At 37.4% G+C, this 27001-nt stretch overlaps 1 protein-coding gene across 1 annotated transcript; it reads right to left on the bottom strand.

The window, feature by feature from the left end:
* Positions 1–23197: 23197 nt before the first annotated feature.
* Positions 23198–25156, bottom strand: LOC145096166 (peroxisomal membrane protein PMP22-like). Its single transcript, XM_079033932.1, has 4 exons — positions 25085–25156; positions 23781–23882; positions 23603–23678; positions 23198–23321 (listed from the first exon to the last, which is right to left on the bottom strand). Exons 1-4 carry the CDS (start codon positions 25154–25156, stop codon positions 23239–23241), a joined length of 333 nt encoding a protein of 110 aa, XP_078890058.1. The 3' UTR covers positions 23198–23238.
* Between the last annotated feature and the right edge of the window lie 1845 nt (positions 25157–27001).

Here is a 27001-nt window from a genome sequence, read left to right as displayed (position 1 = left end):
GCAAATTATTGCAGAAGTTACTGGAAGCAATGCTTTTTTTGTTGAAGAAGATGAACTTATTGTTGGATTAGTGTCTAAGTCCATAACTATATTTGGTATGTACTTGACCCGGTTGTAGCATGGTCCTTTTGTGTTGCCTTCACCGGAGCAACTCGACTGGATGATTAGTGGAGAAAGAGGATATTATGGTTTATTAATATATTATATGAATAATATATTAAAAGAGAAATCATGTTGATTAATTAATATTGGTCAAGAATTAATTAAGAAATTAATTTTGTGATTAAAAGATATTAATTAAACTTAGCGGATTGGAATTGCAATTATAAGATAATTAGATTTTGGGTTGTAGATCATATGGATAAAGGGGTGGACGAAATTAGGGTGGAAGCCCACCTTGAAATCGTTCAAGGCCTTATTCCAGAAGGTTCCATTGGACTGCTTAAGGCCTAAGCTATCCAATTAGGGTTTTGGATGAAATCCTAACAACTCCACTATATAAGGACCCCTAGGGCTTCAGAAATCGGCGGCCATAAACCCTAAGAAGTCTTAAAGCCGATTTTGAACCTCTCATCCCCTCTTTCCAAGATCATCCAATTTGCTTTGGTGTTTGTCATCCATTAGAGGCATCACATTTGAGGTGCTAGGTTCTCATAAGCTAAAGATCTTCAAGCAACAATCAAGGTAACATTCTTATTGGTTATTTATGTTATCTTCAATTTTTTTGTATTCTAGATTAGGGTTTGTATGCTTTGGATGATTTGCATGTACAATAGATAAACCTAGATCTAAAGCTTTAGGGTTTGCATGTGCACCATATGACTGATGTATTGCTCCAAACCCATCAGTGGTATCAGAGCCTTGATTGGTTTCTATTTTATTTGATGCATTGTATGATTATGCATTGCTTAAAATCAAAAAATTTTGCTTTCTGCCTGACAAACTCGTCGAGTTACATGATGAACTCGATGAGTCCAGATGGTGACTCGGCGAGTCAGAGAGTCAGACATTGGAAATTTCGGGATTTTGGACAATTTTGACTTGGGATAATTACCAAAAACGTTTTGGATTGATAAAATCCGAATTTTATTCATATGATGTGATTATCCTTATCAAAATAGAAGATAATTGTCAACTAATTAGATAATATTGCCTTATATGATAAAATTTAATTATTTGAATTATTTGAAAGAATTATCTTGCCATATAATTGGATTAGGTCAAAATTAGATGATCACCAATTAATTGTTTAATTAAATTATTTGAATTTTGATCTAGAAAGTTTTGAAAAGTTTCAAAACTTGCCCTCAAGTTTTGGAATTTAAATTTTGATTAAAAAGTTTAATTTTGAAATATTTAAATTCTAAACCCTAGAATTTTACAAGTTTAAAATTCAACCCTTATACTATTATAATATTATAAGAATAGTGATTATATATATATACATATCTACATATATATATATATATATATATATATATATATATATATATATATATATATATGTATGTATAAGATTAATGCTAGTCTTACGGATAGTAGGCCTCATTCACGAAGCCGATCTATAAAGGGGGTATAAGGTTGATGCCTATAAAATGACAGTTTAATGGGTGTCCACTCTCAACCACTGCTTCCTTGATTGGTGGAGGGCGTTAGCCGAATTGGTAGGATAAGGCAACTAATTACTCATTAAAAGTATAATGGTTAATAAAGTAACTAAATGTTCTTTATAAAATTCCCAATCGTAGTTACTTTAGGAAAAATATGAAAATGATGCTATTCCATGAAATTACACTTTGTACCCTTGCCAAGACGTTAGTGGAGCATGTGTGGTTAACCTACACACTAATTTAGGACTAGGAAAGGTGGAAAAGGGTGACTCGATGTTTGTCATAGATCAATGGAGCGTGTGTAGCTAACCGGCACATTGATTAGGTGACTGTAACATTGAGGGCACCAAGTACATTTGCATGGTTATTCACACCTTATTTGTGATCCTTGGTATCCCAGTCACAAACTTGAAGGGCATATCGAGATTTAAAAATGCCATTGAAAAGTTCAGTGATTCTGAAAAGATCTAAGAGTTTCAGTACATTTAAAACTTAATCTTTTTCGTTTTTCATGGTGGAAATTAGTGAATCATCATTGACTTACCTTCAAATTATTTGCGATTTAGATACGACATCCCTTTTCTAAATTGTGAATAATGTTGTTGGATCCTAGCCCTAATTTCTCATTTGGGTGTTTAATTGGGGATTCTTATCTAATCAAACTTTGTCTCTCTTCTTTTTTAGATGCCTACCTCAAACAAAAACTACGCTTCCGCCTCGAACTCTTCCGGCTCATTTTCACTCATGAATTTTTGTGGGAGGGTGATTTTTGATGGGTCCAATTTCAATGATTGGATCTGCAACATTCGAATGGTTACCTTCTATGAGGACGATTATGTCCTCGACAAGGAGCTGAAAGAAGTGTATGTCAACACTGCTACTCCCAAGGAGATCACTGCCTTTGAGGCTTGTGAGGGCGATGCTACGAAAGTCCATTGCATCATGCTCGCGACTATGACTGCCGAACTCCAAAAGTCCTACGAGGACTACTACCCCTATGAGATGCATTAGGATTTACTGGACAGGTAACACCAAAGTGCCACACATGAGAGGTACAAGATCATCACTTCGATGATCACTACCAAGATGAAGGATGAAGAGTCCGTCACAACCCACCTGTAGAAAATGCAGAGATATGTCGACGGCCTACTAAAGTTAAATGTTAACTTCGATGAGGAGCTGTCGATTGATATCATTCTTCAGTCCTTACCTCCTTGTTACAATCAGTTCTGCATGACCTACCACATGAACAATGAGGAGATTACTTTGATCAAGCTTCAAGGCCTGATGAGGACTGCTGAGAGAAACCTCAAGGACAAATTTGTTGCATCAACTCCTACTGTCACTGCCCCCATCTTGGCTATTGGGCATGGGGAGGGTAAGAAGTGGAAGGCTCCTTCCAAGAGCCACCATAAGGGAAAGTCCCAAGATGACACCTCTTCTATTGGAGGCAAGGGTGGTCCCACTGCACGCTCCTCCAACCTGAAGGATGCATAGTGCTACTACTGCCATGAGAAAGGGCATTGGAAATGAAGCTACCCGAAGTATTTGCAGGACATCAATGATGGAAAGATAAAACCATCATTCGCATGTACTTATACTATTCAATATAATAACTCATCACATGATATTTATTGGGTTCTTGATACAGGATGTGGTTTTTACATTTGTTCGGATTTGCAGGGCCTAAGAAGAAGTAGGGATGTGGAGCATGGGAAGATAAACTTGATCATGGGGAATAGAGGAGCATCGCCTGTCACCAATATTGGAGTTTACTCTTTAGTGCATAGTAGTGGGTTAGGACTAGATTTGAATAATTGTTGCTATTTGCCAGAAATGGCAAGAAACATCATTTCTTTTCATGGTTTATATAAACAAGGTTTTAGATTTTTTTTTGATAATTAAAAGGGTTCTATTAATGCTTTCTTTAATGGTATTTTCTATTTTGAAGCACTGCCTTGTAATGGAATATATGAAACTGTGATGGCTATAGACAACTTATGAAATGATGTGTTGTATATCGATTCTTCCAATGATTTGGATAAAGCATGCTTATGGCATTTTCGTCTTGGACATGTCAACAAGAAACACATAGCCCAACTCCAAAAGGATGGAGTGTTGGAGTCATTCGACCTTAGGGGCGATGACGTGTGTGGGTCTTGTTTACTTGGAAAGATGACCAAGCCACCCTTCACTGGTACTTGTGAAAGGGGTGAGGGTTTATTGGATCTCATACACACCGATGTGTGTGGGCCCTTTAGATCCACCACGAAGGATGCAAGCCGCGTGTATGTGACTTTCACCGATGATTATAGCAGATATGGGTATATCTACTTAATCAAGCACAAGTCAAAAACATTTGAAAAGTTCAAAGAGTTTAAGCAAGAATTGGAGAATCAACTGGGCAGGAAAATTAAGATGCTCCAATCCGATCGAGGTGGTGAGTATCTTAGTCTTGAATTCAACGACTACCTCAAGGAATACGAAATCGTTTCGCAATTGATGCCACCCAAGACACCGCAGTTGAACAGTGTGGCTGAGAGGCATAATCGAACCTTGTTGGACATGGTTGATTCCATGATGAGTCTTGCTTCATTACCTATCTCATTCTGGGGGTATGCCTTAGAGAATGCCGCCCATATCCTTAACCTGGTCCCTACGAAGAAGGTTGCCAAAACACCTCACGAGATGTGGAGAGGGAAAAATCCCCCATTGGCACATATCAAGGTTTGGGGTTGCGAGGTTTTCGTAAGATGAGAGACTCACGACACGCTCGAACCTTGTAGTGAGCTGTGTATTTTCATCGGCTATCCATAGAAGTCCTTTGGATATCTGTTCTATAGACCGAGTGACAATGTTGTCTTCGTTGCGAGGAGATGGGTTTTCTGAGAGCGAGAACTCATAAGCCAAGGGGACTGTGGGAGGCAAATCGATCTTGAAGAGCTTCAAGAATCGAACGATGAAGGAACCTCTAACACTAGAGTTTAACATAAGGAGGAAACTCCTGTTGATCCTATTGACGAGTCCCTACCTATTGGATGTTCAAGTAGAGTTAGTGTTCCACCGGAGTTTTATGGTTTTCATATTACTACTAAAGGTGATATGTTTATTAGTGATAGTACACTAGAAAATTTGGATGAACCTAACAGCTACAAGGAAGCCATGGCAGGCCTGGAGTCTGCAAAATGGAAAGAGGATATGGATAGCTGTAACGCCAGTGTTTCTGGGCCTGTCATTAATGTTGATATAATAGTCTAGGTTAACCTTTGTAACCCGTTTTGAAATAATAGAAGTGTATTATTTGAGTATTATGTGTTTTGTGCTTAATTTCTTAATTATGTGGTTGGATTAATTAAGAATAAAAATAAGCGTCAAATATTAAGTGTAAAATAAACTTGATATCTTTGGTTAATGTTGTAGTAGTTGAAACGAGGTTTCCGAATATATAAAGAACGCCCAAATCTGACTTCGTATGAGGAAGTTATGATTTATCGAAGTTTCGGCTTAGCGGTGTGCAACCTGAAATACTCGATTTAAGATCAAGCGGTTTTTAGCCGAGGCAAGCTAAACGAGAATCGAAGGTCTCATTGTTGGTATCGAAGCGATGAAAAGTTAGGCGAGAACGGACGTCAAACGAAGAAGTTATGAATTTATAGCGAAGTTTTTCTGTCCCGGCCTATTAAAAATAAATAATAAAAATAAAGTTAAAATTAGCCGACGGAGTCTAAACGAAAGTTGTAGAGCGTAGTCTCACCTACGCGTGGATATAAAGAACGTCGAAAACGGAGTTCGTATAAAGAAGATATGAATTTTCGAAGTTTATTAAATAATTAATAATTAAATTTAATTATTAAACCCGACATTATCCGAAGGGGAGTCACCGGGCTTATCCGAAGTACGCCCAGCGTACTGCTGTACTCCCCACGTACAACAAAGCATGACGACCCTCGTACTCGAGTTCCTCGGATGACGAACGCAGTGACGAATTCGGACGCGTACGCCCCGTGTACTCCGAGGCTCTAGCCTCCTATAAATAGGATGCGAGGGCAGCCGGTTCTTTTGTTCATTTTTCTCTTCTCTCTCCCGTTTTACCTCGATTTGCATGCCAGAAGTACCCCGAAGCCCCGATATTATTCTCGAGCCCCGAAGCAAGTCCCGAGATCCTGAAGATCCCGAAAAGTGCGGTTCCCGAGCCGAAGCTCTGCCCGCGAGAAGTTCGATTTTTGTAGAGATCTTCCAGATCTGCTGAGGATTACTACTTCTGCAAGTCGTAGTGCTGTCTGATCATCTTCTGATCAAGTGAGTGTATACTACCTTTCATAAACACGATAATAATACAAGTATGGTTTGAGTGTATTAAGTGTATTGTTGTTTATGTATATAATTTTGTTGTTATATGTGTGAATGTATATTCATTCTCTTCTATCTCATAGATCTGATTTACTTTGTATGAAATATGTGTTATGTGGGTGTGCCTCATCTGTTATGTGGAATATGTATTAAATGAAAATGATATACAGGTTTTAAACTATGTATGAAAATATATATTTTTATCTACTAATATGTTGGGTAGAACATGGGTAGATAGTTGGTGTGTAATAAACAGATGAGAGGCCTCGATGTTGTTGTTGTCGTTGATCTAGTTATTCAGCGGAGTATGGATAACGACCACAGACTCTTTCTAGACAGTCCAGTGGAACGCTAGCAGGTTCATAACCTGTAGGTGTTGTGAACGATGTGTTCACCGGTGTACTCTATCCCCCTCATGGTTGCCTTTAGGATATCTATTGTTGAGGAAACCCCTTGGCAGTAATGTCCGTCCCGATGAAAATCCTAGATTAGGTCCCTTGAGATAGATGTTATTTTAGGGACGTAAAGTGAGGATAACAGGAATGGGTAATCGGGATAGTGATTGGTTGGTGAAATTAAATATAATTATTTATTGTGGGTTGAAAACCCTATATGCTCACCAGGCTCCCAAGCCTGACCCACTCAGTTTTATTTGTATTACAGGAAGTGGCGCAAGGGCGTAAGATGGATGAATCATCGAGTTGTTTTGTTTACAAGTCTGTATATGTATATATTTGTTGAATGACTTGTAATGTTATCGTTTATGCTTTATGGTCTGTATCGGAACATGACATCCCGAGTTTTGATTATATAATGAAAATGCATCTCTTGATGAAATGCTTTGATAAATATTATTTTATCATGTTTTGTTTTGGGAACAAATTCCGCAACACTTTTAAATCAAAAGGATTTACTCTGAAATTATTTTAAAAAAAAGCATAAATGAAATCGGTCTTTTCTGGCCGTGATTTTGGGGATGTCACAGTTGGTATCAGAGCATTAGTTTAAGCGAACTAGGAATTTGTAGGATTTCTAGACTTAAACTTAGAATGCTAAGTGGAATTTTGAGATGTGTGTCTGTTGGATTTTTGACACGAGCACTAGTTTATTTTAGGAAAGTTGCCTAAAATGCTTTGATGTGCTAAATATTATATGTTGCCATATATGATATTAATTGTTCGGATCTACGGTCTGTTGCCGACCGGATCTGGAAACCTTATGTGTGTAGGATTCTAAGCGTATGTCTACGTTATTAGAACTAGCATGTAAACGTTTCGGAGTAATAATGATGATTTGAATATCGATCGTGAATGAGGATCTAATTTCACCTTATTCGGTGTGTAGATCAAAAATGGTGAGAACAAGGAGTGGCGTTGGAAACGCAGATGAAAACAGGAATCAACCGCCAGTGATTGAGCAAATACCTGTTGTAGCAGCAGCACCAGAACCAATAACAATGGCTGGGGTGCAAGCCATGATTCAGACTATGTTAGCCGAACAAAGGGAGGAGATGCGACAGATGTTGCATGATAATAGGGACGAACCTATCATACCTATTGAGGAACCTGAATTGATTCCCGAGCAATCGGAGGAATTGAAGGGAACAATAGTCGCATTATGATTCAAGTTGGGACTCAAGGAGAACGAAGGAACGATCCGGAAAGGAGAAACAACAAGGATGGGCGAATGTACAAGAATTTATTGGGTGCCAAACCGCCAAGTCTTTCTGGGAGCCCAAAGCCTGTTGAGATAATGGAATGGATCTCCGAAATGGAGATGGTATTTGAAAGTTGCGACTGTAGCAACAAACAGAAGACTGTCTTTGCAGTTAGACAACTGAAGATCGGAGTCTTAAGTTGGTGGAAGTTGTTCGCAGATACTATGCCACGAGGAGAAGCCCTGAAAATGTCATGGGAGGAGTTCTTAGAACAACTAAGGGTGCAGTATTGTTCAGAGATAGATCTGATTGATCTGAACAATGAGTTCCAAAACTTAAAGAAGGGGAGGATGAGCATAGATGACTATGCTACGACATTCACTGAGAAAATGAAGTTATTTCCGTACCTAGTGCCAACGGAACTCTCGAAGATTGAGAGGTTTTCTAATGGACTGCCTGCCGACTTTGGTCCGACAGTCAAGATGGCAACTACTCTAAAAACGGCTGTTCGTGCAGCTAAGAATGTGGAGGCCCAACAGAAGGAAAAGGGTCTGGAAAGGATAGATGTTGGTGAAAAGAGGAAATATGACGAACCTTCAGGGTCCAACAAGAAAAACAAGTTCTCGAAGTCTGGTTCGAGAGGAAGTGGAGGAGGTGAAGCGAAATGGTGCGAAAAATGTAAGAAGAAGCATCATGGAAAATGTGAGGTAGCGACCACGTGCTACAAGTGTGGAAAGCCAGGGCACTATGCCAATGAATGTACCCTCTCTAAGAAGGTTTGCTATGGTTGTGGTGAGGAGGGACACATGTCGAGGGACTGCCCGAAGAAGAAGGAGGCAGCTAGACCCAACATTCTGCCAAAGCCAAAGGCGAGAGCATTCCAGATGACACTGGAAGCTGCTAAAGATGAAGCTGATGTCGCTTCAGGTGCCTTTCTCGTTAACAAATTGCCTGCCCAAAATTTGTTTGATTCTGGAGCCAACTACTCCTTTATTTCGCATGAGTTTGATAGAAAACTAGCTTTGCCTGTTGATAGACTAGATAATGCCTTATTAGTCGAAGTTGCTAGTGGCAAGTTTGTACCTGTTAGCCATCGTATGAAAAACATCTTAACTGATCTGAATGGGAATAAGTTCCACGAGGAATTATTGCCTATCGAACTTAATGGTTTCGACATCGTGCTTGGAATGGATTGGCTTAGCGCCAATGATGCCGAAATTTTATGCAAGAGGAAGATAGTTAAAGTAAACCCGCCTGGGAAAGATTCGTTTATGGTGTATCGGGACAAACGCAGAGTGAATTCTGGAATCATTTCCCTAATGAAAGCCAGAAAATGTTTGACCAAGGGATGTACATCATATTTAGCATTCGTGATTGATGCTAAGAAGGAAAAGAAGGTGATGCAGAGTATTCTAGTGGTGTGTGATTATCCGGAAGTATTTCCCGAAGATCTTCCTGGATTACCACCTGATATACAAGTGGAGTTCAGAATAGACTTGTTACCAGGAACAACGCCAATAGCAAAAGCACCTTATCGATTAGCACCGACGGAGATGAAGGAGCTGATGATGCAACTTCAGGAGTTATTGGACTAGGGTTTCATTAGACCTAGTTCATCGCCCTGGGGAGCTCCGGTGTTATTTGTGAAGAAGAAAGATGGAAGTATGAGAATGTGCATCGATTACAGAGAGCTGAACAAGGCAACAATAAAGAATAGATATCCGTTGCCAAGGATTGATGACCTGTTTGATCAATTGCAAGGTTCGAGCTATTTCTCGAAGATCGATCTAAGGTCAGGATATCATCAGCTGAAAGTAAGAGAGCAGGATATAGAGAAGACTGCATTCAGAACCCGATATGGACACTACGAGTTTTTGGTTATGTCGTTTGGACTAACCAATGCTCCAGCAGCATTCATGGATTTAATGAACAAAGTTTGTAATCCGTTCCTAGATAAATTTGTGATAGTGTTCATAGATGACATTCTGATTTATTCGAAAAGCCAAGAAGAGCATGGCAGACACTTGCGAGAAGTGTTAGAAGTCTTGAAGAAGGAGAAGCTGTATGCAAAGTTCTCCAAATGTGATTTTTGGATTCATGAAGTCCAATTCTTGGGTCATGTGGTCAACCAAGAAGGGATAATGGTTGATCCAGCGAAAATCGAAGCTGTGATGAAATGGGAACAACCGAAAAGTCCCACGGAGATCCGAAGCTTTTTGGGATTAGCCGTATATTACCGAAGGTTTATCCAAGGTTTTTCTTCGATCGCTAGTCCATTAACAGCTTTGACCCACAAAGGAGCTACTTATGCTTGGAGTGATAAGCATAAAGAAGCATTCGAGAAGCTAAAGAAGAAACTATGCGAGGCACCGATACTTTATCTACCCGATGGAGTTGAAGACTTCGCTGTCTATAGCGATGCGTCTGGGGTTGGATTGGGTTGTGTTTTGACCCAAAGAGAAAAGGTGATAGCATATGTGTCTCGATAGCTGAAGGAGCATGAAAAGAATTACCCGACTCATGATTTGGAGTTGGCAGTGGTAGTTTTCGCTCTGAAAATATGGAGGCATTACCTCTATGGAACGAAGTGCAAACTTTTCACTGATCATAAGAGTCTCCAATATCTCTTTAATCAGAAGGAATTGAATATGAGGCAACGACGCTGGCTAGAATTACTCAAGGACTACGATTGTGAGATACTTTACCACCCTGGTAAGGCTAATGTTGTTGCTGATGCTCTCAGTCGGAAGGTCAATCTTGAAAGGAAAAGGCCAAGAGAGTTGAGAATTGAAGTTGTCTCGACTATTTTGGAAAGTATACAGAAAGCTCAAAGCGAAGCTTCTGAGAAGAATGACCGAAAGGAGGAACGTTTGGGAAAAACGTTGGTGTTCGGTGAAAACAGTCATGGACTGAAGGTGTTCCAAGATCGGATTTGGGTACCTAAGTCCGGAGGGATAAGAGATCTTCTGATGGAAGAGGCTCACAATACCATGTACTCAATTCATCCCGGTAGCACTAAAATGTATAGGGACCTAAAACCCTACTACTGGTGGCCGACGATGAAGCTTGATGTTGCAAAGTATGTGGCTGAGTGTGTGACTTGTGCGAGAGTAAAGACGCAACATCAGAAACCGTATGGGAGTTTAGAACCATTGCCTGTGCCTATGGGTAAGTGGGAAGACATTGCTATGGATTTTGTCACTAAACTACCCAGAACAAAGAATGGTCACGACATGATTTGGGTGGTCGTTGATCGATTCACTAAGAGTGCGCATTTCATAGCAGCCAAGGAAAAATGGTCTATGGAAAAGCTTGCAAATTCTTACGTGAAGGAGATTGTGAGGCTTCACGGTGTTCCGTTAACGATTTTGTCGGATCGTGATAGCCGTTTAACCTCAAGGTTTTGGAAAAGTCTACAAGAGGAATTGGGTACCAAGTTGTGTTTAAGTACAGCTTACCATCCGCAGACTGATGGTCAGAGCGAACGAACGATACAAACACTTGAAGATATGCTGAGATCATGTGCCTTGGAATTCCTAGGTAATTGGGATGAACATTTACCTTTGGTAGAATTTTCCTACAATAATAGTTTCCACTCGAGCATTAAGATGGCACCTTACCAAGCTTTGTATGGACAGAAGTGTCGTACGCCGTCTTGTTGGCTTGAGGCTGGGGAAAAGCAGTTTATGGGACCCGAGTTGGTTCATCAAACTGCTGAAAAGTTGAAAATAATTAGGGAAAGAATGTTAGCAGCTCAGGATCGTCAAAAGAGCTATGCTGACAAAAAGCGAAGACCGATGACTTTTGAAATTTGAGATTCGGTTTTGCTTAAAGTCTCGTCGTGGAAGGGACTTATAAGATTTGGTAAAAGGGGAAAGTTGAGTCCAAGGTTTATTGGACCGTTTAAAGTTCTTCAGAGGATTGGGAACCAAGCTTACAAGCTCGAACTACCAGAAGAACTGAATGGAATTCATAACACTTTTCATGTGTGTTATTTGAGGAAGTTCACGGGAGAAGTTCCCGACATAATTCGAATTTCCGAGTTGAGAATCGATGAGAACAAAAGGTTGATTGAAGAACCAGAGGAAATCGTTGACTGAAAGACTAAGAAGTTGCGACGCAAGATGGTCGAGTTAGTGCTTGTCCGATGGAAACACACGAATGGGCCGAATCTCACCTGGCAGACGGAGAGTGACATGATGGGTCGCTATCCGCAGTTGTTTGTTGATGTGTGATTCCGGGGACGGAATCATTCTAAGGCGGAGAGAATTGTAATGCCTGTGTTTTTGGGCCTGTCATTAATGTTGATATAATAGTCTAGGTTAACCTTTGTAACCCGTTTTGAAATAATAGAAGTGTATTATTTGAGTATTATGTGTTTTGTGCTTAATTGCTTAATTATGTGGTTGGATTAATTAAGAATAAAAATAAGCGTCAAAAATTAAGTGTAAAATAAACTTGATATCTTTGGTTAATGTTGTAGTAGTTGAAACGAGGTTTCCGAATATATAAAGAACGCCCAAATCTGACTTCGTATGAGGAAGTTATGATTTATCGAAGTTTCGGCTTAGCGGTGTGCAGCCTGAAATACTCGATTTAAGATCGAGCGGTTTTTAGCCGAAGCAAGCTAAACGAGAATCGAAGGTCTCGTTGTTGGTATCGAAGCAATGAAAAGTTAGGCGAGAACGGACGTCAAACGAAGAAGTTATGAATTTATAGCGAAGTTTTTCTGTCCCGGCCTATTAAAAATAAATAATAAAAATAAAGTTAAAATTAGCCGACGAAGTCTAAACGAAAGTTGTAGAGCGTAGTCTCACCTACGCGTGGATATAAAGAACGTCGAAAACGGAGTTCGTATGAAGAAGATATGAATTTTCAAAGTTTATTAAATAATTAATAATTAAATTTAATTATTAAACCCGACATTATCCGAAAGGGAGTCACCGGGCTTATCCGAAGTACGCCCATAGTACTGCTGTACGCCCCGCGTGCAGCGAAGCATGACGAACGCAGTGACGAATTCGGACGCATACGCCCTGCGTACGCCTGTACACCCCGCGTACTCCGAGGCTCCAGCCTCCTATAAATAGGATGCGAGGGCAGCCGGTTATTTTGTTCATTTTCTCTCTTCTCTCCCGTTTTACCTCGATTTGCATGCCAGAAGTACCCCAAAGCCCTGGTATTATTCTCGAGCCCCGAAGCAAGTCCCGAGATCCCGAAGATCCCTAGAAGTGCGGTTCCTGAGCCGAAGCTCTGCCCGCGAGAAGTTCGATTTTTGTAGAGATCTTCCAGATCTACTGAGGATTACTACTTCTGCAAGTCGTAGTGCTGTCCGATCATCTTCTGATCAAGTGAGTGTATACTACCTTTCATAAACACGATAATAATACAAGTATGGTTTGAGTGTATTAAGTGTATTGTTGTTTATGTGTATAATTTTGTTGTTATATGTGTGAATGTATATTCATTCTCTTCTATCTCATAGATCTGATTTACTTTCTATGAAATATGTGTTATGTGGGTGTGCCTCATCTGTTATGTGGAATATGTATTGAATGAAAATGATATACAGGTTTTAAACTATGTATGAAAATATATATTTTTATCTACTAATATGTTGGGTAGAACATGGGTAGATAGTTGGTGTGTAATAAACAGATGAGAGGCCTCGATGTTGTTGTTGTTGTTGATCTAGTTATTCAGCGGAGTATGGATAACGACCACGGACTCTTTCTAGACAGTCCAGTGGAACGCTAGCAGGTTCATAACCTGTAGGTGTTGTGAACGATGTGTTCACCGGTGTACTCTATCCCCCGCATGGTTGCCTTTAGGATATCTATTGTTGAGGAAACCCCTTGGCAGGAATGTTCGTCCCGATGAAAATCCTAGATTAGGTCCCTTGAGATAGATGTTATTTTAGGGACGTAAAGTGAGGATAACAGGAATGGGTAATCGGGATAGTGATTGGTTGGTGAAATTAAATATAATTATTTATTGTGGGTTGAAAATCCTATATGCTCACCAGGCTCCCAAGCCTAACCCACTCAGTTTTATTTGTATTACAGGAAGTGGCGCAAGCGCGTAAGATGGATGAATCATCGAGTTGTTTTGTTTACAAGTCTCTATATGTATATATTTGATGAATGACATGTAATGTTATCGTTTATGCTTTATGGTCTGTATCGGAACATGACATCCCGAGTTTTGATTATATAATGAAAATGCATCTCTTGATGAAATGCTTTGATAAATATTATTTTATCATGTTTTGTTTTGGGAACAAATTCCGCAACACTTTTAAATCAAAAGGATTTACTCTGAAATTATTTAAAAAAAAAAGCATAAATGAAATCGGTCTTTTCTGGCCGTGATTTTAGGGATGTCACAAAAGCAAGATTCAGTCCATGTATGACAACCACGTTTGGAATTTGGTTGACAATATGTCAGGTCGTAAGACGGTCGGGTGAAAATGGATCTTCAAGAAGAAGATCGACATGGATGGGAAGGTACACACTTATAAGTCGCGATTGGTTGCGAAGGGCTTTACTCAAACTCCTGGAGTTGACTATGATGAGACCTTCTCACCAGTTGCAAAGATAAAATCTATTAGGGTTATGCTAGCCATAACTACATTTCATGATTATGAAATATGGAAGATGGATGTCAAAACCGCTTTCCTTAATGGGAAGTTGGCTGAGGATGTTTACATGAGTCAGCCAGAGGGTTTTGTCGATGCGAAACATCCTAAGAGAGTGTGTAAGCTTCAGAAATCCATTTATGGATTGAAACAAGCATCTCGTAGATGGAATATTTGTTTCGATGAGAAAGTCAAAGAGTTTGGCTTCTTGCAAAGCGAGGATGAGTCCTGTATATATGTCAAATCCAGTGGGAGTATAGTTAGCTTCATCGTATTGTATGTCGATGACATACTGCTCATAGGAAACGACATCCCAACCCTGCAGGAGGTTAAGTCCTGGCTTGGGAAGTGCTTCGCTATGAAGGACCTCGTAGAGGCTGCCTATATTCTGGGAATAAGGATAGTGAGAAACAGTTGTAAAAGGATAATAAGACTTAGTCAAAATACTTACTTGGATAAGGTACTAAAACGTTTTAGTATAGAGAATTCCAAGAGGGGGAGTTGCTGATCTAAAGCAATACCAAGTTGAGTAAGACTCAAAGCCCGAGTACTGAAGCAGAGATAACAGAGACGAGGCGAGTACCTTACGCTTCCACAGTTGGATCGATCATGTATGCTATGACTTGTACTCGCCCTGATGTGGTCTTCGCATTGAGCATGGTCAACAGATATCAAGGAACCCTGGTAGAGCGCATTGGACCATAATCAAGAATATTCTTAAGTACCTTCGAAGGACCAAGGAATGGTTTCTTATGCTCAGTCGTGTTGGGTCTTTACCCTGAATGGAGGAGCAATGACTTGAAAAAGTTCCAAGCAAGAGACCGTGGCTGATTCAACGTGTGAATCATAGTACATAGCAGCGAGTGAAGCGTCGAAGGAGGCAATATGGTTGAAGAACTTCATCGGAGATCTTGGAGTTGTACCACCCATAAAGGAGCCTATGGAAATTTTATGTGATAACGAAGGTGCGGTTTCCTTACCCAAGGAACCGAGGGATCATGGCAGATCTAGGCATATCGACAGGAAATATCACATTATTAGATATCGGGTAGAAGATGGACTCCTCGTAGTAAAGAGGGTATAATTAGAAGAGGACCCAGTAGATCCCCTTACGAATGGACTGAGTAGGGTTAAGCACTTGCAGCATGCTAGGCGCATTGGGCTGAAGGACGATATAAGTTTTAGTGATTAGAGAGTTTTGAAACGTGTAATAGATAAATTGTAATTAACATTTGATGAATAATAAGATTATTCGAACAGTCCACAGTCGTTCATATGTTGGAAGTAGATATGAAAGAATACGATCGTGACTTGGTTTATAGACTATCTAAAGTGTATTAGACATAACAAAATTTTGTTGCAATGTTCATGAATGCTTATGAATTAGAATTTGAGCATTTGATTAAACCCACGCTTACTTGTATCACTTCATGGAATTTATCATGAGTGATCGTAAGACGATAATATCATAAAGTCTTTAAACCTATATATATGGTTTATTGTTTGCGAGTTGGTTATGCATTGATAGTGGGTAAACGCATCAGTTACTTGATGTTATAAAATGCATTGTTGTGTCTGATTTGATGAGTGAATAGTAAATGTATATAAGTCGAAGTTTATCTTTTCCTTTTATCCTAAGAGAGTAAAAGCAATATTTGGGCCCCTCAATGATTTGGTTTGACTTATGTGTCGGCCCGGTCAGGACTGAGTTGGTGTGTTCAATTAAGTTCTATGTCAGACAAATCAGAGATCGAGAAACAAACTGCTGTACAATAAGTATGACTATGTTCCATGTAATTGTCCGCACAATATCTTGAGAACGGAGGACTATACAATCCCTTATCTAAAGGACGAGTCATAGTTTGACAACGGCTTTTGAGAATCGGATTTTGAAGTCATACTTGCATCTATAGTTATTACACTTATCTAAGTGGGAGGCTGTGGGATTAATGTCTAAGTCCATAACTATATTTGGTATGTACCTAACCCGGTTGTAGCATAGTCCTTTTGGGTTGCCTTCACCTAAGCAACTTGACTGGATGATTAGTCGAGAAAGAGGATATTATGGTTTATTAATATATTATATGAATAATATATTAATAGAGAAATCATGTTGATTAATTAATATTGGTAAAAGAATTAATTAAGAAATTAATTTTGTGATCAAAATATATTAATTAAACTTAGGGGACTGGAATTGCAATTATAAGATAATTGGATTTTGGGCTGTGGATCATATGGATAAAGGGGTGGACGAAATTAGTGGAAGCCCACCTTGAAATCGTTCAAGTCCTTATTGCAGAAGGTTCCATTGGACTGCTTAAGGCTTAAGCTATCCAATTAGGGTTTTATATGAAACCCTAGCAGCTCCACTATATAAGGACCCCTAGGGCTTCAGAAATCGGCGACCATAAACCCTAAGAAGTGTTAGATCCGACTTTGAGCCTCTCATCCCCTCTCTCCAAGATCATCCAATTTTCTTTGGTGTTTGTGATCCATTAGAGGCATCACATTTGAGGTGATAGGTTCTCATAAGCTAAAGATCATCAAGCAACAATCAAGGTAAAATTCTTATTGGTTATTTATGTTATTTTCAAGTTTTGTTGTATGCTAGATTAGGGTTTTTAAGCTTTGGATGATTTGCATCTACTATAGAGAAACCTAGATCTAAAGCTTTAGGGTTTGCATGTGCACCATAGGACTGATGTATTACTTAAAACCCATCACTTATGAGTATCCTTATTATTGTTCGTAAGTTCTTACCTGGGCATCATCAGGTTATCTCTGGTAATTGGAATGTTGCAGGTATTACTTACAGAGCTTATGATCTTGAAGGACAAACAGCAGGAACATTAGGTTGTGGGCGTATTAGTAGGATTTTACTTTAACGATTGAATCCTTTTAGGTGTAATCTTCTTTACCAGATCGGATTAAAATGGAATCGGAATTGGAGAATCAAATTGGTGCAACATTTGAGGAAGATCTTGATAAGATGCTTCCTAAAGGTGACATTATCCTCATCAATGCCCCTTTAACAGAGAAAACAAAGTGAGTGTTTCTTTTGTTAAAGTTGAGATGTTTTTATATTAATTTGCAGTATTGATGTGTATGTTTGAGATGAATGAAGAAGGTTAGGAACAATCATCAATTAACCTCCTTTCTATTATTTAGTTATTGATTTTTGTCACAACTAGCCTTTTTGGCTAGGAAATTATGTCCTTAGGTAAGCAAGGACTATTGTGGGACTTGTGATAACACATTTAAGTATACAATATGAGTTCCTAATGAGTCATGTAGTATTAGAATGTAAATCTCTCCAAGTATATGAAATCTCTCCCAAATCTCTTCAAGTATATGGAATCTCTCCCAAATCTCTCCAAGCATGTGAAATCTCTCCAAGTATATCCAATCCCTCCTAAATCTCTCCAAGAATGTGAAATATCTCCCAACTCTCTCCAAGTATGTGAAATCTCTCCAAGTATATTGAATCTCTCCCAAATCTCTCCAAGTATGTGAAATCCCTCCCAAATCTCTCCAAGAATGTGAAATCTCTCCTAAATCTCTCCATGTATCTCAAATCTCTCTAAGCACCTTCCTCAGTCGAAAACAGCCGAAAACCTAAGGAGAGAACCCAAAAGGACCCTCTTGGTCCGGAACTCTCTTGGTCCGGAACCCTCTTAGTCTAGAAGACCTTCTAAGGAAGCAAGAGGAAATCACTTAGGAACCTCCTTTGCTTTGGAACCTCCCATGATCGGACCCTTCGGATCTGCTTCGGACATCTAGCTGCCTCGCACCTCAGTCCGGACTTACCCGTTTCGCACCTGACTCCGGAAGTGAGGATTGACTTCGAAACTCGCCCAGTACCTCCGGAACCCCCTTGTACTCACTTCGGACCATCACAAGTATGAAGCTCCACTCCGGAAATTGAGATATAGCTTCAGAATTCACCCTATGACTCCGGAATTCACCTTTTAGCCTCTCATTTTGGACTATTTCAAACCTTTTCTCCATTTTGGGGTATTTTGAGATCGGGAATCCCACCAAACTCGTGTTTTTCTTAACTAAGACCCGTAAAACCTCTATTTTATGCCAAATTTAATTATTTAAATCATATTTTCATAAAATAAAAGTTTAGGATTTAGGAAGATCCTATCCTAAATCAAGATAAGGACAAAGAGTGTGACTTGGTGATTTGATGAAACTCCTATTCCCCATGCAAATCACAGTATCCCATGCTTTACCCATCAAATATCCATGCATGGACCAGCAGATCCCCATGCACCAAAGATTCCTCCTTTTTTCTTATACTCTTAAAACAACTACAATAGAAGAAAGATTGGGCTATCCATTTCCTCTCACTCCTCTCATTTCCTCTTAAAAGCTTATCCCAAAGGCAAGAACAAGGATCTTGCTTGAAGCAAAATTTCTCAAATCTTACCTGGAGTTTTTCTAAAGTAAGTTCTCCACTCATCTAAGATTTTACATAATTTTCAAGATGAATCCATATTATTTTATTCATAATAATATGTGATAATCAACCTTAGGATAACATTCTTCCCATAGGAGTTCTTCATCTCAGCCAAAAGTTTAAGCTTAAGATCTTCACTCCATAACTCCAAACAACTCCTCAACCAACTCAAGGTAAGCTTCATACCCCCATTTTTTGTAAGATTTTATTGTTTTTGGGGGGAGAATACAAGTCAGAGCCTTGTGTAATTATGATCTAATTACTTATTGTGTATGCATGCCATCTTACATGTGCTGAAGTATGAAATTCCTTACTCTTAGTCCAAAAACTCGAGATCGATTTTGGTTAAGTCTGAAGAGTTTGGATTATATTTCACAAAATACGTTTAGAAACAAGAACTAGTACATACCAAGTATAAGTCACAAATTTTTATAACAACAACTATAAGGAATTGCTTCAAGTTTCACTTAATCAAGTTGTTAGATAAAATATTTTGGGAAGTGATTAAAATATGAAAATAATAATATTTTGAAATCACTGTTGGTTAAACATAAATATAAAGGTTATCTTGGAGTATTATTTCATGCTTATGACTTTTACCAGATCCACTGACTAGTTGAGTTTATTTATAAATATTTTAATATAAATAGTTTTATCAAGAAAAATATACGAAAATAGAGTTTTCTTGACAAAAATATTTGCATGTCATAAACTGTTGTCGTAAAACCTTTAGGAACATAAGTAGTGTTCTATATGTCATAAAACAGAAAATGCGTGTCAGAACCGACAGTCATAACTTTTCATAGATTATGACTTGGCACTATTCTTCTGTCTCATATGGGTCTGAGTCGTCAATTCATAGTAACGAAAGACCATATTTGCTAATTCCGATAATCTAGGGTCATTTTGACAAGAGTTCAAAATGGCTTATTTTTCAATAAACGAAATGGAACGAACATGAAGTACCCGAATAATAAGTACAAATAACGATATGGAACGAGAACAATATTTCTATTCAGTGAGCACTACTATCATTATTTATCTAACCAATAATGAATCCCGAACGATTACTCGAAAGGTTGTTGATATTCTAGTCAGGCAAATCTCAAAAGTACTTAGATATAAAAATATTAGTGTACGCCTAAAGTCCTGTAAGGAGTTATAGCCAGAGTCTCCTGGAGGGAGAGCGGGAATTTGTGTATAGATATATACGGGGTTGACACCCCGCACCTTCGCTATTCTCTACAGCTAGACCGGCCAGTCTAGGGTAACAAATGTCTTTATCAAACCGAGGGCGCTTGAGAAACGCCAAAACAGGTCTCCGTCATGATTAGTATGGTTATAACGACTCACTAGAATATGTTATTTTGACTAAAAATTTATGTAAGGTAAACCTCATAAATAAATTTTGGCTCATTGTGTTGACTGTCCTACGCATGGTAGTGATGGTCCGCATTTGTTGTGTTGACTGTCCTTGTTCATTGCGTAGAATGTCCACGATCACCATGATTGATTTCTTTCACCTAACAAGTATTAGAGTCTTACCACTGCTATTTTTACAAATCAGAAAACGTAAGACTTTATAGAGAATGTTTGTATACAATTTTGAAAACGATAAACCTACACACTCACATATGCAAGTTTACACAGTTGGAAATAGAACTTACGGATATTTTATAACAGAAAATATATGATTTTCTGAATAAAACGATTTTATACGATTTCGGTAACGATGAACTAGAACACACACACACACACACTCAATTATACCCGATAAGAAAAACAAGATTTACAACTTTATTCTCTATTTGAAAATGGGAGATTTTCTGGAAACGGTTGGCTAATATTTTTCAAAAAAAGAGCTATTCTCGAACACAACCCGCCTTTACAAATTTCACTACTTTTCAAAATCACTCCATTTAAGGATGAACAAAAAGTAACGACATGCACACATATATCCATCATTTTCAAAGCAAGGCTTAAAATGATTTAATAGAAAATATCGGATTTTCTGAAAGTACAATAAGAACGATTCTAAACAAGTCACTACTAGAAAAAAGGCCTTTTACGACGCTCATTGCGCGTCGTAAAACGCTTAGACGACGCGCAAATGCGTGTCAAGGAAGGCCCTGTCATAAAGAGAGACGACGCGCATTTACGACGCGCATTTATGACGCGCATTTACGACGCGCGTTTACGACACGCAATGCGTATCAAGGAAGGCCCTGTCATAAAGGAAGACGACACGCATTCGCGTGTCGTAACCTTACGACACGCGTGTTAATGACACGCAATGCGTATCAAGAAAGCCCCTATCAAGAAAGGCCATGTCATAAATGAAGATGACACACATTTTTGCGTATCGTAAATTTAAATGTTTAAAAAATATATATTTATATATTTATTAATTTTTAAGTGAAATTTGCATTTAATGTCTCATAATAGAAATAAAATACCATATACAAAAAATACAATCCATTGCATAAAATTTAATGTCATACAATTCTATTTCTTACAATATATAAATTTTCATTCATCTAATCTACTGTGTTTCATACTAATAATTTAAATGAAGAATGCAACACTTGCATTTGTAGCATCTTATCTCTTTTAGCTTGAGCTTTCTTTTCCTCTTCTAATTCCAGAGTTATTCGGTTTCATCAACCCTGTAAACACAACACAAAATCACTTGTCATTTTCATTCTACATTTAAAATTATCTCTTATTAGGACATTCTACTTTTAAACCTACCAATCTAGCAATTTTTTCGAAGAATATAATTTATAATTTTTTTGTGGAAAGTACATTGTTATTTCTTGAATACAAGATGTTACAAAACTTACCTTTGCAGCCATACATGAATCAATTATTTTCTTAGCTTCAGAAAGAACCTGAAACAAAAAGCTTATGTTCCATATTAATACTAAAAGAAAAAAAGGCTTTGATTATTTGAAGGGAAAAATGCATACATCAATGAGGATATCAAGTAGGAAGTATACTGATGAACAAAAGAGTGAATGTGATCAAAAGTCAATATGTACGACACCTGTGACTTGTGATCTCACTTAAACCATTCCCCTGTCAAATTTATTAAAAAATAATTCAAATTTGAGATAAATAAATATGAAAAGGAAGGATATTATAATTATGTATAATAATCTAACTCTATGAAAGGTTTCTTATCTTTTCCAGCAGTTGAAGCAACCTCCAAAAACTCCTTATACTCCTGTGTCCACCTTCTAACTGGCAACTCAGTGATGTGGAGGGTACTTTCGTCCTCATCTTTAATTCCTCAACAATTCCAATGGTTATGTATCCAGTGTCATTTGAATCAAAATATGTCCTAGCCTGTATAAAGAAAAGTAAATAAATTATCATTTACTAAATGGGGTAAATGCAAGAATAACTTCAAACAAACTGTAATAATACACAAAAAACTTCACAAGAAATGATTTTATTTTGAAATCTTTTGAAATTTTTTGCTCTTGCACTAGATTGAAGAATTGGGATCTCAACATTCTTCCTGATAATATTTGTCAAATTTTATTCATCTTTCATAAAAATCAACAATTTGGAGATGAAATTAAGATTGAAACTTACATTTGATGTCTTGCCCTACAATAATGTGCTCTACTCCATGAAATCTTGACATTTATTCTTGAATTATTATTTTAATAAATAAAATCAAGATTATGGAAATAAACTTACTTAGGGGAGGAAGAAATTGAGTAGTATCTGGGTTGTAAGCGAGGGGCAACAGATGCAAAGAAAACACCAAATGGAGGTTTAGCTGAAGGGAAAGCCTCTATGACTTCAACAAGGCTTATTTGGCTTGACACTATCCACTGAGCATATTCATCCTGAACAATATTTATCCAACAAATAAATAAATAAATAAATATATAACATCAATTTTCATATTAAGAAAAAGAAATCCCAAACGTTTGGGGGAAAGTTGTTGTGGATATGTTGGCTACTTCTGAGCCCTGTTAACATGAATAAGAAAAATATGAGAAGTTGACCAAATTTCATGTTGTTAATTTAAGAGAAAAACAAGTGATGCTAATCAGTTTGTCTTTATCCTGAAGATGTCCACAAAAAAATAAACTTTTAACTATCCAAGTTAATATACAACTCAAAGTGAAAAAGACACATCCTTATATAATTAGAAATAAGTTAAAAGAAAAAAAAACATTCTACCTTGATTGGATATTTGCTGAATTTACGTGTAGATATCCACTCTTCTATAAGTTTGCAAGTATTTGGAAGCACTGCAAATATGAAAAACGAACCCATTGGCATAAACTGTACCTGGAACCCCACATCTCCAAGCAACTTGATGTGGCAGCTATCCAGGAACAGGAGGCTTACTTACATTGCTAAGATTCAAGCAATTATACTTTGGAAGAATGATAATACCTCAAAAATAGTACCTCATATAGTTTAAAAACAAATTGCTATTTCTTTAAAAGATTTGTACAATAGAAATTTATAAAAATATGAGTAAAAACTGAAATTATGGATTTACCGTCCATGCTGCGTATTGTACTGTGGGGTATTCCTTCTTGATTTTAGATTTCACTTGGATCCATGATCTTCCTGCATATATATACATGACCATAAATTATTATATGACTTTAAAGTTGAAAAATGATATCAACTTTAAAAAGGTTAAATGCAAGAAAACTTATTTACAGATTATATAGAAAAACTTATTTCTATCATTACTCATGATTTTGTTATTTTTCAAAACAAAATAATAACTTTCAAATCATACATCCAAACACCCCCATTAGCATTAAACCAATTCATAATCGTTTATCTACTAAAATAATTATAGTCAACATATTTATTCAAACAAGGAACCAAAAAGACCTTACCCTCGATAACAAGCCCATAGTAAAGCATAAAAATCAAGTTGTTCCATGGAGAAGATGTCACTTGTTCAAGCAACACCTACAAATATATAGATCAAATCGCGAATTAGGTTTCATATAATTCAGTTGTAAGATTGTAAATTTCCATTGTTATCCTTATTATCAAAGGTTCTTAGGATACCTTTTTGGCAACTGTTGTCGTGTCTTTTTTTCCCTTGAACAACTTATCCAACAATAAGTGGTAGAAATGCCCAAATGGTCCAAGATATGCACACCCAAAAAACTACAAACACTCTCGCATTAATATTCTATACTGATTCTTATATATATATATATATATATATATATATATATATATATATATATATTTGACTGGTGCTTTTTCATTTATTGCAGAGAGAATAAGTTATGTGACTTTCATATCCTGATATTTTATATGTGACACCCCGACCTTACGGATACTGTCATTTATTCTTAGTATTCTTTAATTCATTAGGAATGGTGAAAAGTTTAACAACAGAACATGGTAACCTGCTATCTGGTAACACCAATGGTTCCTAAGTGCAAATCAAGAAAATAAGAGCAACAAATATCGCAGGTTTCTCTCCCTCCTTGAAATTGAGCACAAGTCTAAAACAAAAGAAATATGATGAAATTGAACACAGGGCCTAAATTCTTTGAGAAATTTTCAGAATTCAATGAAGAACCATACATGTTCAACAGAAAAATCATAAATCAAAACCTATATATTATCAAAAAATCGGACCTGATGAGAAGAGGAAAAAGGAAGAAGCGTACCTGATGAGAAGGGGAAGGAGACTTCAAAAAATTGGAATAGATGAGAAGAGGATCGTCGACGATTGGTTGTTGCAGGAGAAGAAAATTAGCGTTGAAGTAGGAGAAGAAACGAAGGTGTCGCTGATTTCTTCCTTTGGTAGGGCAAGGGTATAATTGGAAACCCTTCTCCCTTTCTTCCTCCTTTCTCAGTCAGTCGATTTTTTCCATCTTACCCGATTAGATTAAGCTTTCCGAGTCAGATAGACAAATTTAGTTCATCAAACGTCTTTATCTGACCGGGTCATCAAAAAAAGTCGTTGATGTCTGAGATTCGATACCTTGAACCAAGAAATCCCTAAATCTCTATGAGATAGGAGCGCCGACACCTCGATCGATTTTGTTGAGAAGCATCGAGCATAACACTAAATCTTTTGGGAGTCGCAGTCGCATGGCAGGAGAAGTGAATGTGATGTTGCAGTGGTCTGTTAGAGATAGACAGAAAGGAGGGACATGGATGGAGGAAAAGGGTGGCCTGGTGGTTCTAGGGTTTTTATACAAATGGTGGTGTTAGTAACCAACGATGGTGATTGACCATGGAGTTTCGAGACCTTGACTTTAATGGAGCTATTGTTCTACTTGATATGGAAATCACTCTAAATTTGTAGTTGTAATACAACTCTTCTATTGATTGAGAGGCTAAGAAAGTACTTGAGGAACTGAAGATCGAGGGAAGTAGATGAAGGGCTTTTGAACTGAAACCCTAGTTCCAACAATAGTCATGGTTCCAAAAACTGTACCCCTTTGATCAATTTCATGGCCTGGTGACCAAAAAACCTTCGATTTCACTAAGAACCGGAACCCTAGTTCCAACAATAGTCGATTTTTGGTATTTGATTGAGAGAGAGAGAGAGAGAGAAAGAGAGAAGAACGATTGAAAGAAGGTAGAGGAGAGCTTGGCGGGGTTTTTAATTTTTTCAGAATTTCATTTCCCCCTTTCCCCCACTATTAAAGGATGGAACGCGCGTTCCATTAAAAAATATAAAGCGACATCCTTAGACGACGCGCATTTTATTATAGGTGCCCTCCGTGTTTTTTTTAGACACTAATTTAAGGGCGCGCAATAATGCGTGTCTTCTATCCTAAATTTTTTTGAAGAGATGACATTTTTCTAATGTCACTCTCCTTTGCGTAACATAGATCAATGAGCGTCGTATTTTGTGCGTCGTAAAAGGCCTTTTTTCTTGTAGTGAGTGTAAATGATTTTGTACAAAATGCTTATGAACCTACCAACTTTTTAGTTGACGCTTTTCAAAACGACTTGTATTCTCAGGGATCTAGTAAGCAGGAAATAAGGGACGTAGATGCAGGACTATTTAGCTGTAATTTGAAGTTTTCTACTTATGTATCTTTTGTGTAACTCGAAGAACAAATACAATATGTAAACCATGTAAGTTTGTTATCTCAATGTATGATGTTTGGATTGCTCTGTTTCATTTATATTAAATTGTTATGATACTGTACAATGAAGCCACCCGCCTCCGGACGTTTCCGCCGTCTGGTCCGGGGTGTGACAATTTTTTTATGTATTTTATTTACTCGTCAGTTATTTTTAGCATCATTCAAAATCAGAGCAAGTATACATATGTGGTATGCATTCTATTAGAATTACTAAATCTTGTTTTATTATATGTCATATAAAAGCATTCTAATTTTGACATGATTCTTACAGAATGTTATTATTACATAACTTGATTTCATAGAAGTTATTCTCATTGAATTTGTGAAGGACATATGGTGATCAAGGACACGAAGGTTGGATGATGGTGTGTGTAATGGAGATGAATAGTGGTCACCAAAGAATGAACTATACATCATGATATTCTGGAAGAATAATCTACAATAGAATGATAAGATTATATGTAATAGTATATTTTAGTAGAATAATCTAGAAATTGTGTTTATTTTTATATTAGTGGGTGTTTCATTATCATAGAATTGAATATAAAGTTTTTTTTTAAGATTGTGACAGAAAAATTTAACTTGTATCCAAAAATTTGTTATTCTTCGAGAAGTAAGACTTTTATTTGTTTATGACTTGCATTTTCATAGAATAGCATTATAAAAGAATGTTATTCGGACAAGACAAAATAAAACCGGGTATGATTAAAAATTATGTTAGAATTCTTTAAATTGAATTAATTAAAAAAAAATCAGAATTCAATATTAAGATAATTGTTAGGAATAAAACCCTAATTGAGATTTGATGAACAAGATGCGGAAAATAAGAACAAACACAAATATGAAGATTATGTCGAATGATCACTCGATTTATTGAATTATGAGGAACAAATTACACTTAAAGAATAAGAATCTAACTCTACAAGAAACCTCACAATGTGACGGCTACATTTTGTCTCACTCTTAACCCTAATTATGGATAATACATGACTATTTATAGGGAAAAGACACGTCTTGGGCTTTTAACCTACACTTCATCAAGGGCGCCTATTGCCATCATCCATGGAGTACTTTGAAACCCTACAATCTTCCCCTCAGAGTAAGGAATGGATGACAATGCTTCAACTTCCAAAACAAGCATCTAGCAAATAAAAAGATCTTGCAATG

The sequence above is a fragment of the Lactuca serriola genome, chromosome 3 (assembly GCF_051521515.1).
Source record: "Lactuca serriola cultivar US96UC23 chromosome 3, Lser_US96UC23_V15, whole genome shotgun sequence".
Classification (NCBI taxonomy): Eukaryota; Viridiplantae; Streptophyta; class Magnoliopsida; order Asterales; family Asteraceae; genus Lactuca; species Lactuca serriola.
This window is presented reverse-complemented; position numbering and strand designations above follow the sequence as displayed.

Bases quoted from the DNA above. Each gene is read 5' to 3' on its own strand.
- LOC145096166 (XM_079033932.1), bottom strand. From the start codon at position 25,156: ATGACTATTGTTGGAACTAGGGTTTCAGTTCAAAAGCCCTTCATCTAC. The intron at 23,883-25,084 runs GTACTTTCTTAG...GAGTGTTTGTAG, and splicing joins CTCGATCTTCAGTTCCTCAA to TTTTTTGGGTGTGCATATCT. The intron at 23,679-23,780 runs GTATCCTAAGAA...ATATATTTGTAG, and splicing joins CGACAACAGTTGCCAAAAAG to GTGTTGCTTGAACAAGTGAC.